General features: G+C 40.0%; 1 protein-coding gene across 2 annotated transcripts in view; it reads right to left on the bottom strand.

Moving 5' to 3' along the window:
- CDH7 (cadherin 7) overlaps window positions 1–16,342 on the bottom strand; it is a 175,913-nt gene that overhangs the window by 34,565 nt on the left and 125,006 nt on the right. For both annotated transcript variants that reach the window (XM_038746940.1, XM_038746939.1), the window contains exon 7: window positions 1,600–1,853. In XM_038746940.1, the coding sequence (XP_038602868.1) occupies window positions 1,600–1,853 (254 nt within the window). The remainder of the gene's footprint in view (window positions 1–1,599; window positions 1,854–16,342) is intronic.

Below are 16,342 nucleotides of genomic sequence, written 5' to 3'. Positions count from 1 at the left end.
TTCCATTCTTTGCTCTGGCATTGTCTCCAACTGAGCTGGAGAGAAGGCCAAATGAAGAATAGGTAAAACTGTATTTACCTTTTCTGTGAGTGATGCTGTTGCTTCTGACACCAGAAAACATACCATATGACTATTCAATGGACCACACCTCCTTTATAAACATCATCCATGCTGGGCAGGGTAGTTTTTTTACTGAGCAAGAGTCTAAACCCATTTTATATAAAGTCAGCTATACTCTGAATTATATAACATCACAAAGACTGATCCCTTATTATCACCTTTAAAGTTTAAACAACCTATCATTGTGAGCACATTGTTTTTCTTTCCCAGTGTTTGATATGCAAATACACATGGAAATACATGATATATAAATGTTTATAATAAGGAAAAATTATGAAAATTTTCCAAGTTGCATTTATACATACACCTGAAGAACAAAGTAACGACTATGAGAAGAAGGAAGCTGTGCATAGAGTATTTTGTAAGATATCTGCCAAGATGAATGAATAGGACTTTTTCAAAGACTGGGCAACAGTTGAGCTAGGAGGGGCACCCACAAGCCAGGAGGGAAAGAAAACTAACATTAAAAAAAAAGGGAAGCACAATCTCAAAAAATCTGGCATGGCAGCGGCCTATCTGTAATATACCTGTAATTCATTTATTTATATTAATGTCTGTCTCCCCCTCTAGACTGTAAGCTCCCTGTGGGCAGGGATTGTGTTCGTTTGTTGTTATATAATAATAATGGTATTTGTTAAGCACTTACTATGTACAAAACACTGTTCTAAGTGCTGAAACGTTCTAAGTGTTACATTGTACTCTCCCAAGTGCTTAGTACAGTGCTCTGCACACAGTAAGTGCTCAATAAATATGATTGACTAACTGACTGACTATAGTAACACAACTGCAGCTGACAGACCAGACTGGCAATTAGGAATCTGGGAAATGGGCTGCTTTCCTTCAACAGAGACTTTGAGAAGATTGAAAGATCAAGTGGCAAGTCAAAAACAGAAAAGTCTTAAATGTAGGAAAGAGGCATGTTCCTCCATCTTTAGAAACAAGTCCAAATTCATTTGGTTAACTTAGCAAGCATCCTTGTCTCAAGCATAAACTCCAGTGATGCAATTTGTTCCACAAATGAATTTCTAATTTGAACTGTTCATTAATATATTGCTAGAACACACACACAGCCATTCTCCAACTAGGCGATGCATCACTTCATTTTTGAACATAGTTTGCTCTGAAATAGGTTCAGCATAATTGATTTAATGGAAACATAAGCTATGGCTTGTGGATAATGGATTCTTCCCAAAACAGCTACAGAATAATGACCTTGGATAATCATGTTTTTTTTTTTAATTACTTCCGAATTTAGGTTTTGAGACCCTGCATCCCTCACCACGGTGCAACAGAGGAGATACAAAAAAACACTAATGCAGCTCTCTGAGGCAGAGTTGGTCTGGGCTTGGAAGAGAGACACTGGGGTCCTAACAGGAATCTATGGAGAAGATTCAATTCATTCAATCGTATTTATTGGGCACTTACTGTGTGCAGAGCACTGTACTAAGTGCTTAAGATAAAGATAAGCCTTCCACTTACCTCACAGGACTGTTGGAAGAATCCGGGTCGTGAGCCGCCACCGTTCCAATGATATTCCCGACTTGTGTGGCTTCCGACACTTCCATGCGGTACAAACGGGAGGAAAATACGGGAGGCTCATCCACGTCCTCCACGATGATCTTGACTGTGGTCATATCGCTGAAAGGCCCCAGGCTCAGGAAGCGGGGATCTACATGCTTGTTGGATGCTTCTATCCGTAGAGTATAGCTAGCCTTGGTTTCAAAATCGAGCTCCTGCAAAGAGTAATATTGGAAATGCTTAATTATCAATTAAATAGGTGTAAAGCAGGGTTCTTCATATAGTAATTTCAATGTGCATTCAAGGAACTCTGTTATCAGAATTCAACCAAAACAACAGTGAAGCCAATTGATACCCTAGGAGCGTTTCTGAATAACAGATAATGGCTACTGCAGTTTCTGGCTGATTCTTCTGTTCTGCTACTCACCGTTTCACACAGTCTAAGCAATTTGACTATTGTATGAAAGGCAGCTGATAAAACAGAACTGTTTTCCCCTAGAGGCAAGATGCAATTTTCTCCTTTCCTATAATTCACCGGCACTACCCCAAGCTAAACTTTTAAAAAGGGGAACGTAACTTTCTGGAGACTTCCCTTCTTTGAAAGGCCAGTATCATTGATTTTGGAGGCTGTCTTGGCATATCGCTTGATGGGATGCAAATGTATTGCAATAAATGAATATACTATAATGTCTGATAGCTGAACCTGAGGAGTGGTGTGTCCTAGTGGATTGACTACAGGCCTGAGAGTCAGGAGGACCTTTGTCTTAATCCCAGTTCTACTGCTTGTCTGCTGTGTGCCTGGGGCAAGTCACTTCACTTCTCTATGCCTCCATTACCTCATCTGTAAAATGGGGATTAAGGCTGTCAGCTCCCAATTGGAATATGGACTGTGTCCAACCTGATTAACTCCCCCAGTGCTCAGTGCAGTACGAAGCATACAGTAAGCACTTAACAAATACCACAAGAAAACAAGTAGAAAAACTGGATGCAGAACTGAATCCTTCTAGTCAACCTCATTCATCCAACCTTATGAGCAAATACTTTTTTCTCTTTCATTCAGTCATATTTATTGAGCACTTACTGTGTGCAGAGCACTGTACTAAGTGCTTGGGAAGTACAAGTTGGCAACATAGAGAGACAGTCCCTACCCAACAGCAGGCTCACAGTCTAGAAGGGGGAGATTTGTTATTTGTTATTTGTCTTCGTTATTCTGATGCTTACTTGTTGCCATTTGGCAATTATTCACTAAATTCCACATAGGTGTTAATTGAGTGGGTGGAAGATCCCTAAGATGCATTTATTCTGGGCCACATGGTATGTGTGTGTGTGTTTGTGTGTGTGAAAGAGAGAGAGAGACAGAGAGAGAGCCAGAGAGAGATTACTGTACAAGATTAACAGCACATTTTTACATTTTCAGAAAATTTGACTGCTGCTCTGGCTTATACCATATGGCAGGTTAAGTGGTTTCCATAGAGTAGAGAGAACGTTGCACCACTGGAATAGTAACATAATAGTAACCCCAATAGGCTCTCAACAGGAAATATACTCATAACAAAATGTCCTCAAAAAGAAAAGAGAACCACCTCATAGGAGATCACAGCCCTTATAGCCAGGAGACTAGGGTTCTAATCCCGACTTCACCAGTTACCTGCTATGTGACCTTGAGCGAGTCACATAACCTCTCTGTTTTTCATTTCCTCATCTGTAAAAAATGAGGATAAGGTACCTGTCGTCTCTTTCCCTTAGGTTGTGAGTCTCAAGTGAGACAAAGACCAAGTATGATCTATTTATATTGTATCTACCCCAATTCTTAGTACAGTACTTGGCATAGAATAAATTCTTAACAAATACCAAAATTATTACGATGTACTTGCCCACTAATTTGGGATGTAGGAATAAGAGAAACATGTTTGAACATGGAATTGTCTGATTTTTTAGAACACAAACAGGTGTTTTGTGAGCATCTTGTTTTCATCTATTTTTTTATACAGCAATGAAATGATGTGTGGCTGCAGCATTGCAACGGAGTGAAATGTTGCCTTAACTGTTTCAGCCATGGCTACGTCTTGTGACTCTGCTGCCTCTTCCTAGCCACACACTAAAGACTGTCCCACTCAGTAGCCATAGTTTGAGTGCTGCCAACACACCTATTCACATAGAAAAACTTTGACGCCGCCTACATCCATGACTCTGCTTCTGCAGAGAGCACCTGAGCTTCTTTTGTAGCAAAACAGCAGTGTCGCTCGTTGTCCAAACTGACTCAATAGATGCAGTATATCCACAGACGGTGAGGTAGGTAAGAGTTGCCATGAAACTCTTTTTCCCCCACAAGGAATGGGGACAGAGTTTAATTCCCACTTCTGTATTCTTCCCCAGTGGTTAGTATATTGCTCTGTTTAATGTAAGTGCTTGTTAAATGCTGTTACAACTACTGGAACTCTTCTCTTCCCATATGAGAATGTTTTCCCACCAACCACTGCAAACCTGACATTTCACAAGGGCTAAGCAGCTATACACAATCTCTATTTAAATGGTAGACTGTATAATGAAATCATATGTTAATTTTAAAGTTAGGTGAACCATGCATCTCCATTTAACTGTGGAATTCCAAAGTTTTTGTCTAATGCCCTGGACAGATTTGAGGTAAATGTGCACAAATTAGAGGATTGAGACTGTCTCAGGTTTTCAGGTCAGATTATCTCATGCTGATTGGGAGTGGCTCTTGCTCAATCTAAATGCTGGGACATCCATGCTTGTTCTGGGTCATGCTCATCATCCATCAGTTTATGTTTCACTGTATTTTGGGGCTTGTAGTATGAACAGCCCCAAATTCTGATAGACTGTAATTCCACACTTCTCCCCTGCCCTGTTTTGTGATACTCGGAGGAAAGGGAAAGTGTACAAGCTTGAGTTGGCATCTTGGGTTCCTATCTTTCAAGAAAAAATTAGATCAGCCTACGAGCTACAAGAGGTAGAAACAAACCTATCAATACCTAATCCCTGTTCATCTGAATTTTCAACTTGAATTCATAAAGAAAAAAATCAGAAAAAGTAAATGATAATCCTGAGGACTGTATATTATCCTTTAGAGAGCCACTCAGAGAAGCCTTATCTAATAATAATCATTCATTCATTCATTCGTATTTATTGAGCACTAATAATAATGGTATTTGTTAAGCCCTTACTATGTGCCAAGCAGTGTTCTAAGCACTGGGATAGATACAAGGTTATCAGGTTGTCCCATTTGGGGCTCACAGTCTTGATCCCCACTTTACAGATCTAGGGAATTTCTAACCAGCAGCACCTAAAATAACTTTGATGTTATCTGAGGAATAGCATCTCTAACATGGTGAATACTTGTACATATTTACTATTCTATTTGTTTTATTTTGTTAATGATGTGCATCTAGCTTTACTTCTATTTATTTTGAAGAATTGACACCTGTTCACATGTTTTGTTGTGTTGTCTGTCTCCCCCTTCTAGACTGTGAGCCCGTTGTTGGGTAGGGACCGTCTCTGTATGTTGCCAACTTGTACTTCCCAAGCGCTTAGTACAGTGCTCTGCACACAGTAAGCACTCAATAAATACGATTGAATGAATGAATGAAATACTCATGGGACAATTTATGAAAATCAAATAGCTTTTCTTGTCCACAAGTTGATTCCAAAATAACAAATAGTAGCAGTAATACTAGTGGTAACAAAAGTATTTAATTATCGTACTCCTACAAGTGCTTAGTACAGTGTTCTGCACACAGTAAGAGTTCAATATATGTCATTGACTGAGTGTCTACTGAGTGCTTTTCCCCGCACAAATGCTGGGGAAAGTACAATCAAAGCGTCAGATATGCTCCCAGTCCGCAAAGAGTTTTTACCTCTACAGGAGTTTACACTATAACAAATAGCTTCCCCTAACTGCCGGGTCAGCATAAGATTTCAAAAAGAGGGAAGAAGTGTGGTTTAGTGGAGAATCAGAAAGGCTGGGAGTCAGTGGGCCCAGTTTGAATCCTGGTTCTGCCACTTGCCTGCTATGAAACCTCGAGCATGTCTCTCAACATTTCTTTGTGCTTCAGTTTCCTCATCTGTAAAACGGGAATGCGCAACCTTTTCTCCCTTGTAGTTACACTGAGAGTCCTATGTGGACAGATCCCCATCAGACTTGATTACCTTGTATTTGCCCCAGTGTTTACTACAGCGCTTGGCACATAGTTAGCACTTAACAAGCACCATTACCCTTATTATTAAATGTACATGTAAATATGAACTCATTATGGCATCTAAGTAGTGCCAGGACGGATATCAAGTATGCTATAATTTAGAGACATTTTGATGAATGAAGGTACATTCTGAAATTTTAATACTGGGAAGGGTGCAGCTATTTTGAGCCAATGCTCTTTTTCATATCAGAAATATAAGACGAAGTGCACACATCTGGAAGCCATTAACGAATAAAGAACTACAGCAGTGCACACAGTGATTGCAGGCCTAAAAGCCATTATGGAATTAGGGTAATAAAGTGATTGGTGTGATATGTGCTGGGTCAGGATTTCAGACAGAATGAGTTTGCTGCATATTATTGACCTTCTCAATATCTCTTCTGAAAGAATATATATGGAAAATAACCAAAGTGCAGGATCCCAAAGAGGAGCTGGTGGTGTGTACTGAAATGAAAAGGTGATAGCTCTGAACTGAATAAAATCCTGAACTGTTCAGAAATAACAGCTTCTCTTTTTATCCTCTGCGTTTTGAGACCTTTCCCTTTTATTATCCAATTAACAGCTAATATATTTGTAGGGACTATTTGTCTCAAAATTTATCCTTGGGGGATAAAACAAACATGAAAAAGGATAGAAATATGAGGAAGAAAAGGAGAATAATAGTTATTCTTGAAAAACAGGCTTAAGCCTAACAAATCTGAAGCCCAGAGAGGGAACTCAAGCCTTGAAGAATTGGATTTTGGCACCAAGAGCAGTTTTGGGCACAAAGTTGGTGATCAGTAATTAATGCTGATGGATGGTGATGGTGATGATGATGATGATGGTGGTTGCATCTTAGCCACCCACTGGCACATCCCTTGCTGGCTAGAAAAGCCTCCATGCTTAAGCCATCCTCCCCCTCCACCTCGAGCCTGAGGACACTGCCACTTGGCCAGACCTTCCACTTCTGAAACTGTCAGCTAAATTTTTTTTTATCACCTCCCAAGTCTAACCACTCCCTGGATCAAGTGCCTAGACTGCTTCAGGGCACTGTGACAAGAGAAAGGTCAGTGTATCTTCGTATGTCTTTCACTGACTTATTAACGCAGCCCTGAAAGAATATAGAATTTGGTCCTGGCAGCCCTTCAAATATCTCTGTAAATTCATTTTTTCTGGCATGTGAAGAATAAGAGAAAAAGATATCAAGAAGCATCCCACTTGATTGTACAGTATATAGATCTGCTTAATTTATATTGCAGTTCAATATCTTGCTAATGTTTCTTCTTTTCATTTGTAATATTATTTCAGTAAGGAAACTACATTAAACTAAATTTTATAAAGTTGGGAATCACATAATATTGTGGTGTACCCCTCCCCCCATTTTTTTTTTATTTTGGCAATAGTGTTAAAACTATTGTCTTGTTTCTGCATATTTCTCTAGACTACTTTGGCCAGTGTTGCCTTTGGCATAACAGAATATGGTACAACCTGTACCTAACTTGTGCTCAGTGGAAAGAGCACGGGCTTTGGAGTCAGAGGTCATGGGTTCAAATCCCGGCTCCACCACTTGTCAGCTGGTGACTTTGGGCAAGTCACTTAACTTCTCTGTGGCTCAGTTACCTCATCTGTAAAATGGGGATTAAGACTGTGGACAGCCTGATCACCTTGTAACCTCCTCAGCGCTTAGAACAGTGCTTTGCACATAGTAAATGCTTAATAAATGCCATTATAATCATTATTATTATTACCCCAGCACTTAGAACAATTTTTTGGCACGTAGTAAGTGTTAACAAATACAGTAACAATAATAATGATTGCCTTCATCCTTGCAGATTCAACCACCTAAGGCTTTGCTATTTGTGAACTGACTTCTTACATTAATGTAAGTGTTTTACCGTCTTTAATAATTACTGTTGAGAGAGCACAGTCCTGGGAGTCAGAAGGTCATGGGTTCTAATCCCAGCTCCCCCACTGGTCCGTTGTGTGACCTTGGGCAAGTCATTTAACTTCTCTGTGCTTCAGTTACCTTGTCTGTAAAATGGGGATTGGGACCGTGAGCCCCGCATGGGACAGTGACTGTGACCAACCCAATTTGATTTTATCCACCCCAGCACTTAGCCTATTGCCTGGCACATAGTAAGCCTTTAACAAATACCTCAACTATTCTACCAGATACACTTCTACAACCCTGATTATTGAGCACAATTGTTTGGGTGATTTGGATTGCGGTTTTAAAACTCATATCTCTTTTAAATAGACAATAGTTCAGTAATTCACTCTCCATTTTCCTCCTCCTATTGACAAAATCAGCTTGCTGGTTGTATTGTAGTCACTTTGGCAAAAACATCTCCAAACCCTTTTTCTATTTCCTTCCTTATGTATTGATACCTATCTTTGAGGGAATGCAAGTAGCTTTAAATCTTAAGAATGAGTGAATGGCATAACTGTAATTAATCCAGAAAACTAAAGACTCCACAACACATTTTGAACTCAATCATTTGGATATCTCTAGTAGAATTGCATTTTATCTCTCAATTATCCAGAAAGGGTTTGTCGAGGACTAATTTATAGTTAATTCTGTTCATACAGCAGATGAACTGTTCTTAAAATACAAAATAAATGTCTAGACAAATTATATATGTCAATATATGGCAACATATTATTCCAAAATAGTAAGAAAGTGAAGATTAAAATGAAATACTAACCCATTCTGCATTCACTTATCTGTTTTTGGAAAGAATGCTAGAAATTAGGATAAAATGTTCAAAGGAGTAGTATGCTATGGCTACATTTATAAAATCATCATTGTATTAGCCTTGGTAGAGTGGTACAATAATATTGGTGCCAAATTTAGTTCTTGAAACTTAAATCCCTGAAGCAATGTGGAAATACAGAAAAATGTGTCCTCAGCAACATAGCCTACTGGGAAAAGCACACAGAACTGGGAGTCAGGAAACCTAACTCCTACAGCAACTCTATCACTCTCCTGTCTTTGACCTTGAACTTATCTGTGCCTCAGTTTCCTCATCTGTAAAATGAAGATTAAATTCTAATTCTCCCTCCTCCTTACACTGTGAGTCTCACGTAGAGAAAGGACTGTAACTGATCAAACTATTTTGTATCCACCCAAGAGCATAGCAAAGGACTTATAAAGTGCTTAATAAATGTCATCACTATTATTATAATTATTATTACCATTATTTTTGTTAATAATAATAATAATAAATATAGCCCACATTGCAATCAGCAAAATTTCCAAAACACAGTGCCCCCACAAATTGCAGTTTCCTTGAGGTTACATGCTACTGTAGTGGGGAAAGAAAAATAAATCTGTACTTGTGATTTCTAGGATTAAAAGACACACATCAGGATTTACGAGTCCCACAGAATTAATGGGTTTATTAACATAGCTACTGCACCTTAAATTTAGAATAATTTGCAATGAATTACTGGCCTCATATTTTCACAGTCCCTAAACTAATTTGTTCTACAGGAGTTGAGAATGTCAGATTAAAATAGCAAATCAAATATTTAATATAGTCGTGTACAATAAGAGAAGTGTAACATTCCATCCTAGAATTGGTATGAAGCAGAATTAGGCAATATGAATATGATTGACTGTGATGTCTGGAAGTCAGGACATCTCTAGACAAAATCACTACAAAGAGTTGTCTATGTAGAGGTTATTAACCACTGCTGCTGTTGTGGGACCCAGTACATCACTCTTCACAATTCCTTACAGCAAAAAGAAGTGGAAGAGTTTATTGTCTGAACTGTTGCTGCAGCCTGGAGATGCCAATGGATTAGCCACAAAGGTGCAAACTTTTTTTGGAGCATGGAGAGGGGGCAGGGAATTTAGGGGGATGAGAATTAAGAGAGGGCAGACTTCAACTTGAAATGGAAACCACCCTTGTCAGAGGTAAGACAAGCAAATCTGAGAGCCCAGCTCAGAAAACTGCAGGGGCGATGCTCTTCATGGAAGGGTCACCTATGATTAGCCACACAACTCATTAAAGGGTTAGAAATGGTTTCTCAGAGAGACAGTCTAAAGTAATGGAGTTTGTGTGAGCCCGCTGTTGGGTAGGGACCATCTCTATATGTTGCCAACTTGTGCTTCCCAAGCGCTTAGTACAGTGCACTGCACACAGTAAGTGCTCAATAAATATGATTGAATGAATGAGTGAATGTTCAGCCTGGGGAACAGAAGGCAGGAGGGAGGGAAGGGGAATCTATTAAATACCTGGATGAGGAGGGATGAAATCACATCTCTTCCAAGATGTCTCCCCAATTAATTTCTCTTCCTTCAAAATTTTATCCTCCCAACCACCAGTTCAGTATTTCTGCACTTGGATACTTGCAATCACCCAGAGTGCTTTTGTACACATAAATTTATATACCTTACTAGTTACTCATTAAGTGTATCTCCACTTTTCTATCTCCTTTCTATACATACATCATTTCAGTGTTTGTCTTCCCTTGCATGATCTTCATAGCGTAAGCTTGTGGGCAGGGAATATGTCTACCATCCCTGTTGTATGGTACTCTCACCAGCACTTGGTGCTCTGCACATGGTAAATGTTCAATAAGTACCGCTGATTGATTCACAAATTCTATCATTCTCCTAAGGGTTTAGTATAGTGCTCTGAACTTAATACGTGTTCAAGAAATAATATTGATAGATTGATCTGAACAATGGAGATGGATTAGATTTATCATTCAAGGTCTTTCCCAGCTCTCTAAGTTTGCATGATAATGTCAGTTTCTACTGCTACATATATTACATACATTTTAATTTTTATTTAATGAGAGAGAGAGAATGAATACCTTGTGTTTGAATATCCTGCTGCTGACATGACTGAGTTGCCACAGCCCTGACCATACTGCATTCATGAATATTCGGTAGGGTACCTTTTCTATGGTCTTTCTTGAGTGGGATAATCCCAAAGTTTTTATCCCAAAGTGTTTTACACGTAGTAAGCGCTCAATAAATACTACTGAATGAATGAATGAAAGTAGGGCATTTCAGATGTCAAAGGTACTGCTAGATATTTGATAATAATCGTAATGATGAAATTTAAGCGCTTACTATGTCCCAAACACTGTTCTAAGCACTGAGGTAGATACAAGTTAATCAGGTTGCTCCACGTGGGGCTCACAGTCTTCATCCCCATTTGACAGATGAGGTAGCTGAGGCCCAGAGAAGTGAAGTCGCTTGCCCAAAGTCACACAGCTGACAAGCGGTGGAGCCAGAATTAGAACCCATGACCTCTGACTCCCAAGCCCGTGCTCTTTCTGCTAAGCCATGCTGCTTCTCAGAGTGCTTACTTGCTACTTATTTCTACCTTTTAAATGAAAAGAGCCCATCATTGGACTATCTGTTTACATAATAATTTAGTTTAGGTTTGGAGGGAAAGCTGAAAAATCTACATTAGCTATAGGACTAGTACGGAAACTTGACATGTTTTCCCAGTAGTGGTGATTGGCTCTGAGCTCTTGAAGAAGTCTTGGTTCCACAGCAGAGGATTTCAATTACAATCTCTATGTCATTCTATGAAAGCTGATCTACCAGGAAAAGTTCATAGTTGTTCCTGTCAGGCCTAAACACTTTAGAAATCTTTAGAGACAGGGGCTTAGTTTTTAATCTAGCCAGAATGGAGGAGAGCAGAAAGATAGGGCCGAAATACCTACAATGAACTAATCATATGGGCTTCAATAAATACACAAACTTACAAAATCTCACTATAAAACAATCATAAATAAACAGGCAAAATTCAATAATACACATGCTTTCTTGGGCCTGAACACATTTTGCTTGATTTCCTATGTGGTCACAACAAATGAAACACCTGAGAAGTTCCACTTAAGAGTGAAACAGCATAACTGCAGACAGAGAGATCTGACACTCCCAACTCCTGACTGTTAAAGTTCCGCACATCTTGCTGCTTCACTAGACCCATTGCCCTCCTAGAAGTTTTTAGGAAATTTTTCCTTCTGCATTCTGGGAATGGAGTTCCCAGAAAAACAGAATTACCTCAATAAATTGCATACTGTCCATTTAGAGATATTTGATTTCAAGTCAGTCTCCAATGGGGGATCAAATATTTCCACAGCCAAGTTTTTGCAACATTACCAAGCACACACTAAGTGGGTCACATTTTCTCACCCAATCCCTATGTAGCCCAAAATATGCAAGCTGGTTGACAGATGTAATGAGTGCACTCTGTTCCCAGGCAAGTGTGGGAAATATCATTGTTCCCCGAGGCGAAACACTGCCCTTAGCTGAGTCCGGTAGTCTTATGGGCTGTGCAAGGATCAGTTGTCTCTATTTTTCTTGGCAAAATTGGCAGAAAGTGAGATCAAAAACCAGTGCAGCCAAAACAAACTGAAAGAATGGGCATGGTGGAGATTGGGGTTGGGGAGAGGAAACCATACCCCTATTTCCAAAATACCAACATTCAAGATCAGTTATGCCTCAACAAAGTGCTGATAATTTAATGGTCGGTTGCTCCCCCTCTTACCTGGTGTTTTGTCATATCGAGCTAAAGATATATCTGTAATCGCATCATTTTCCTGATACAGAACTAATTTGTGCTTTGCATCTATCATTTGTGCTCTTCTGAAAAGCAAATAAGAAGTGATCCTGTTCATCATCACCTTTTATGTCTCTATTTCTTTAGCACATACAAGAAATTCCAGACTCTGTGGAGCTACAGATTCCCCCTAAAGCCGTATCTATTCAAGACCAAGGGAACCAATTATCAGAAAAATAGCCACAAGTGGAAAACAGCATAGTTTTGCCCAGGTACAGCAATGCAGTATATAGTACAATCTAGGATTATGCCTGATGACCACTGCAGATTCCTCAATCTGGCACGCCCTTCCTGTATTCGATTATCTCTCAATGCGTGCACATTTGACTAATGTTCTGTCTTCTTGCTGGCACAGCACACATATACGAGGCCCATTACTTTATGAAATTATCATAGATTAGCTTTCCTAAATAGAGCATTTTAAATCACCAAAAGAATGCCATTGGCCTGTGAATGCCTTTTTGGGAGAGAAAAACAAAATTTGAAACATCGAAATGTTACTATATTAGGAATTGGGTTCAGGGTACAAATTCAATCACATGGGCCTACCCATGAAGCAGCACTGTGTGGTGGAGAGAGCACAGGCTTTGGAGTCAGAAGGTCATGGGTTCTACTGCCGGCTCTGCCACTTGTCTTCTGTGTGACCTAGGGCAAGTCACTTCACTTCTCGGGGCCTCAGTTACCTCATCTGTAAAATGGGCATTGAGACTGTGAACTCCCTGTGGGACAGGGACTGTGTCCAACCTGATTTGCTTGTATCCACCCTAGTGCTTAGAAAGGCCTGGCACATAGTAAGCGCTTAACAAATACCACAATTATTGCTATTATTATTATTAACATATGACTACAAGCCTTTAGAAACTGTAAGCAGATCTGTATCAGATAAAGCATCTTCCTCATCACATGGATTTGCTCTGATCTGAAATTTATGGATTAAAAGAAACAACCTGAGAATTTTTAGTCCAAGTAGACAACACCTGGACAACAGAACACTCGTACATTCACATCCAGAGACATCCTCACTGGCCTTCACATCGTGAGATCATTTTAGCAGCCCAAATCCCACATTTAAACTAAAGTCCCTTTTTGGGTTGTAAATTCACAGCTGAATAGTCAAGACACTAACTGAAAGATATGAATGATTTTGGAGGTACATGACCTTGCAGGATTTGAAAATAATACATGAACTGATTGAATCTTTAGAATAACACCAATTGATACAGAGGGCCACAAGTGTGAAGCCAGATGAATTATTCATGTATTACTAAAGTACATGAGGTAGAGGGAAAATGATAAAGCCTAGGGATCTTGGGTTAGAGACTCGGGTCTTTGTTTGGCTCATTCTTCAGATTCTAAGATGCTGACAACATTGTCAGTATAAATAATACATAACAATGTGGTTTTCAAAAATTGCAGATGTGACCAAAGGCAGATGAAAGGTCATCAGGAGGTCTTCCGATTGATTTCCAATCCTGGAAGTCCTGTTATTCATTTCACCAGAATCTTAGTGAAGAGAACAAACCACAGACTGCCCTCTTTCCAAAGCAAACAGGGAAAACAATTTGCCTGATTTACTTAAGCAACACAGAGCATCACCAGTTGGAAGAACTGGAAGTCAGAAAAGTTGACCCTAGAAAAGGTAAAACTAGAAAGCAGAAGCTTAGGAAAAGAACAAAATATATTAGGGAGGTCTTTGCTGTTGTTTTTCCTGTACCAATTAGATACTGAGAGCCATTTAACTGGTCTTGGAATTACTCATTCATTACAGAATGTAATAAGAGAAGCACACATTTCAATAACACAACATCAAACCGACAGCATTTAAATCACTACATCAGTGCTGAAGGTTAAAAGGACAATAGATGTGCCTGTTCTTCCTGCAGTACAGTGAATGGAGGGTGACAGCTTCATTAATATCTGCGCATTAGTGCTATCTGATTAGATTGTAAGGCTGCTCCATTCATCATTTTTGGGAGGGGTGAGAGGGGGGAGGATCAGATGCTGAAGAGAGAGTGGAAGGAGGACTGGGATTGAGGAAGGTTAAATATTTTCCCTGTGAGGATGAAATTACAAAACAAGCTCTCCCTATCTCTGATCTTGGATGTGCAACTATCCTTCATACGAAGCAGATTTTAATAATGCTCATTTTTAACTGTACAATAACTTCATAATAATGAATTTTATAGAGGTGGAAATCCCATTTTAATCCCAGTTGAGGTTGTATATTCAGCAGCGCAGTACATCAGACAAAGACACATTATCTCTCAAAGGCACCACAGACGGCTCAAGTTCTTTCATTACGAGCTCGAATTCTGAATTTAAGGGAAATTTTCTGGCTGGAAAAAGTGAAATGATAATACTAATAGAAAGATGTCTTTTCAAACAGAATCTTGTTCATGAAAATGCTATTTTTGTAGCCGTAACATGAGTCCTAGACCTAACAATTGAATCTTTTAATAATATCCTAATAAGCAATTTATGCTATAAAAATCTCTTTGCCAAATTCATTTCCATCTTACTTCTCATTTTCATATTTGGCTGGAAAATTATTTATGAAAAATAAATATGGTAGCATGTGTAGTGGAAACAAACTCAATTTATTAGGCCCAACTTAAGTATGTTTGCTTTTAAGGGACTGACCAATCAATGAATTGTCAAAGTTGCAGTCAAGTTTTCTTCAGGAGGTTTCTGCGTGGATGGATATATCTGAACCATTACAAAGGGACTATGGTTCAGATTCTCGGGTGGGGCCTGGGGCCAGGAGCCCGTTAAACATCCCTAAAATCTGCCCATGCCTCTCCAGCCAAACTGCTACATCCAAGCACTTATCCTATCCCACCCTGATTACTACATCAGCCTCCTTGCTGACCTTCCAGCCTCCCGTCTCTCTCAGCTCCACTCCATATTCACTCGGCTGCCTGAATCGTTTTTCTACAGAAATATTCAGGTCATGTTTCGCCACTTCTCAAGAACACCCAGTGGTTGCCCATCCACCTTCACATCAAACGGAAACTCCTCATCATTGGCTTTAAATCATTCAATCACCTTGGCCCCTTCTACCTCACCTCGCTATTCTCCTACTACGACCCAGCCCGCACACTTTACACCTCTAATGCTAACCTTCTCGCTGTACCTCGATCTAGTCTATCTCACTGCCCCCTCTCACCCAAGTCCTGTCTCTGGCCTGGAACCCACTCCCTCCTCATACCCAACAGACAATTACTCTCCCCACCTTCATATTGAAGGCCTTCCCTGACTAGGCCCTCTTATCCTTTTCTTCAGCTTGTGTCCTTAGTACATTGCTCTGCACATATTAAGTGCTCAATAAATATGACTGCCAAATCCAACAGCTCTTACTCTATCTTAATCCTCCTCGACCTCTCAGCTGCCTTCGACACTGTGGACCACCCCCTTCTCCTCAAAAAGCCATCCAACCTTGGCTTGACAGACTCCACCCTCTCCTGGTCCTCCTCTTATCTCTCCGGCCGTTCATTCTCAGTATCTCTTGCGGGCTCCTCCTCCTCCTCCCATCCACTTACTGTAGGCGTTCCTCAAGGGTCAGTTCTTGGTCCCCTTCTCTTCTATATCTACGCTCACTCCCTTGATGAACTCTTTCACTCCCACGGCTTCAACTATCATCACTACGCTGATGACACCCAAATCTACATCTCTGTCCCTGTTCTCTCTCCTTCCCTCCAGGTTTGTGCCTCCTCCTGCCTTCAGGATATCTCCATCTGGATGTCTGCCCGTCATATAAAACTCAATATTTCCAAGACTCAACTCCTTATCTTCTCTTTCAAACCCTGCCCTCTCCCTGACTTTCCCAACACTGTAGACTACACTACCATCCTTCCTGTCTCACAAGCCCGCAACCTTGGTGTCATCCTCGACTCCGCTTTCTCATTCACCCCACACATC

This window comes from Tachyglossus aculeatus, chromosome 5, assembly GCF_015852505.1.
Source record: "Tachyglossus aculeatus isolate mTacAcu1 chromosome 5, mTacAcu1.pri, whole genome shotgun sequence".
In the NCBI taxonomy this organism is placed as follows: Eukaryota; Metazoa; Chordata; class Mammalia; order Monotremata; family Tachyglossidae; genus Tachyglossus; species Tachyglossus aculeatus.
This window is presented reverse-complemented; position numbering and strand designations above follow the sequence as displayed.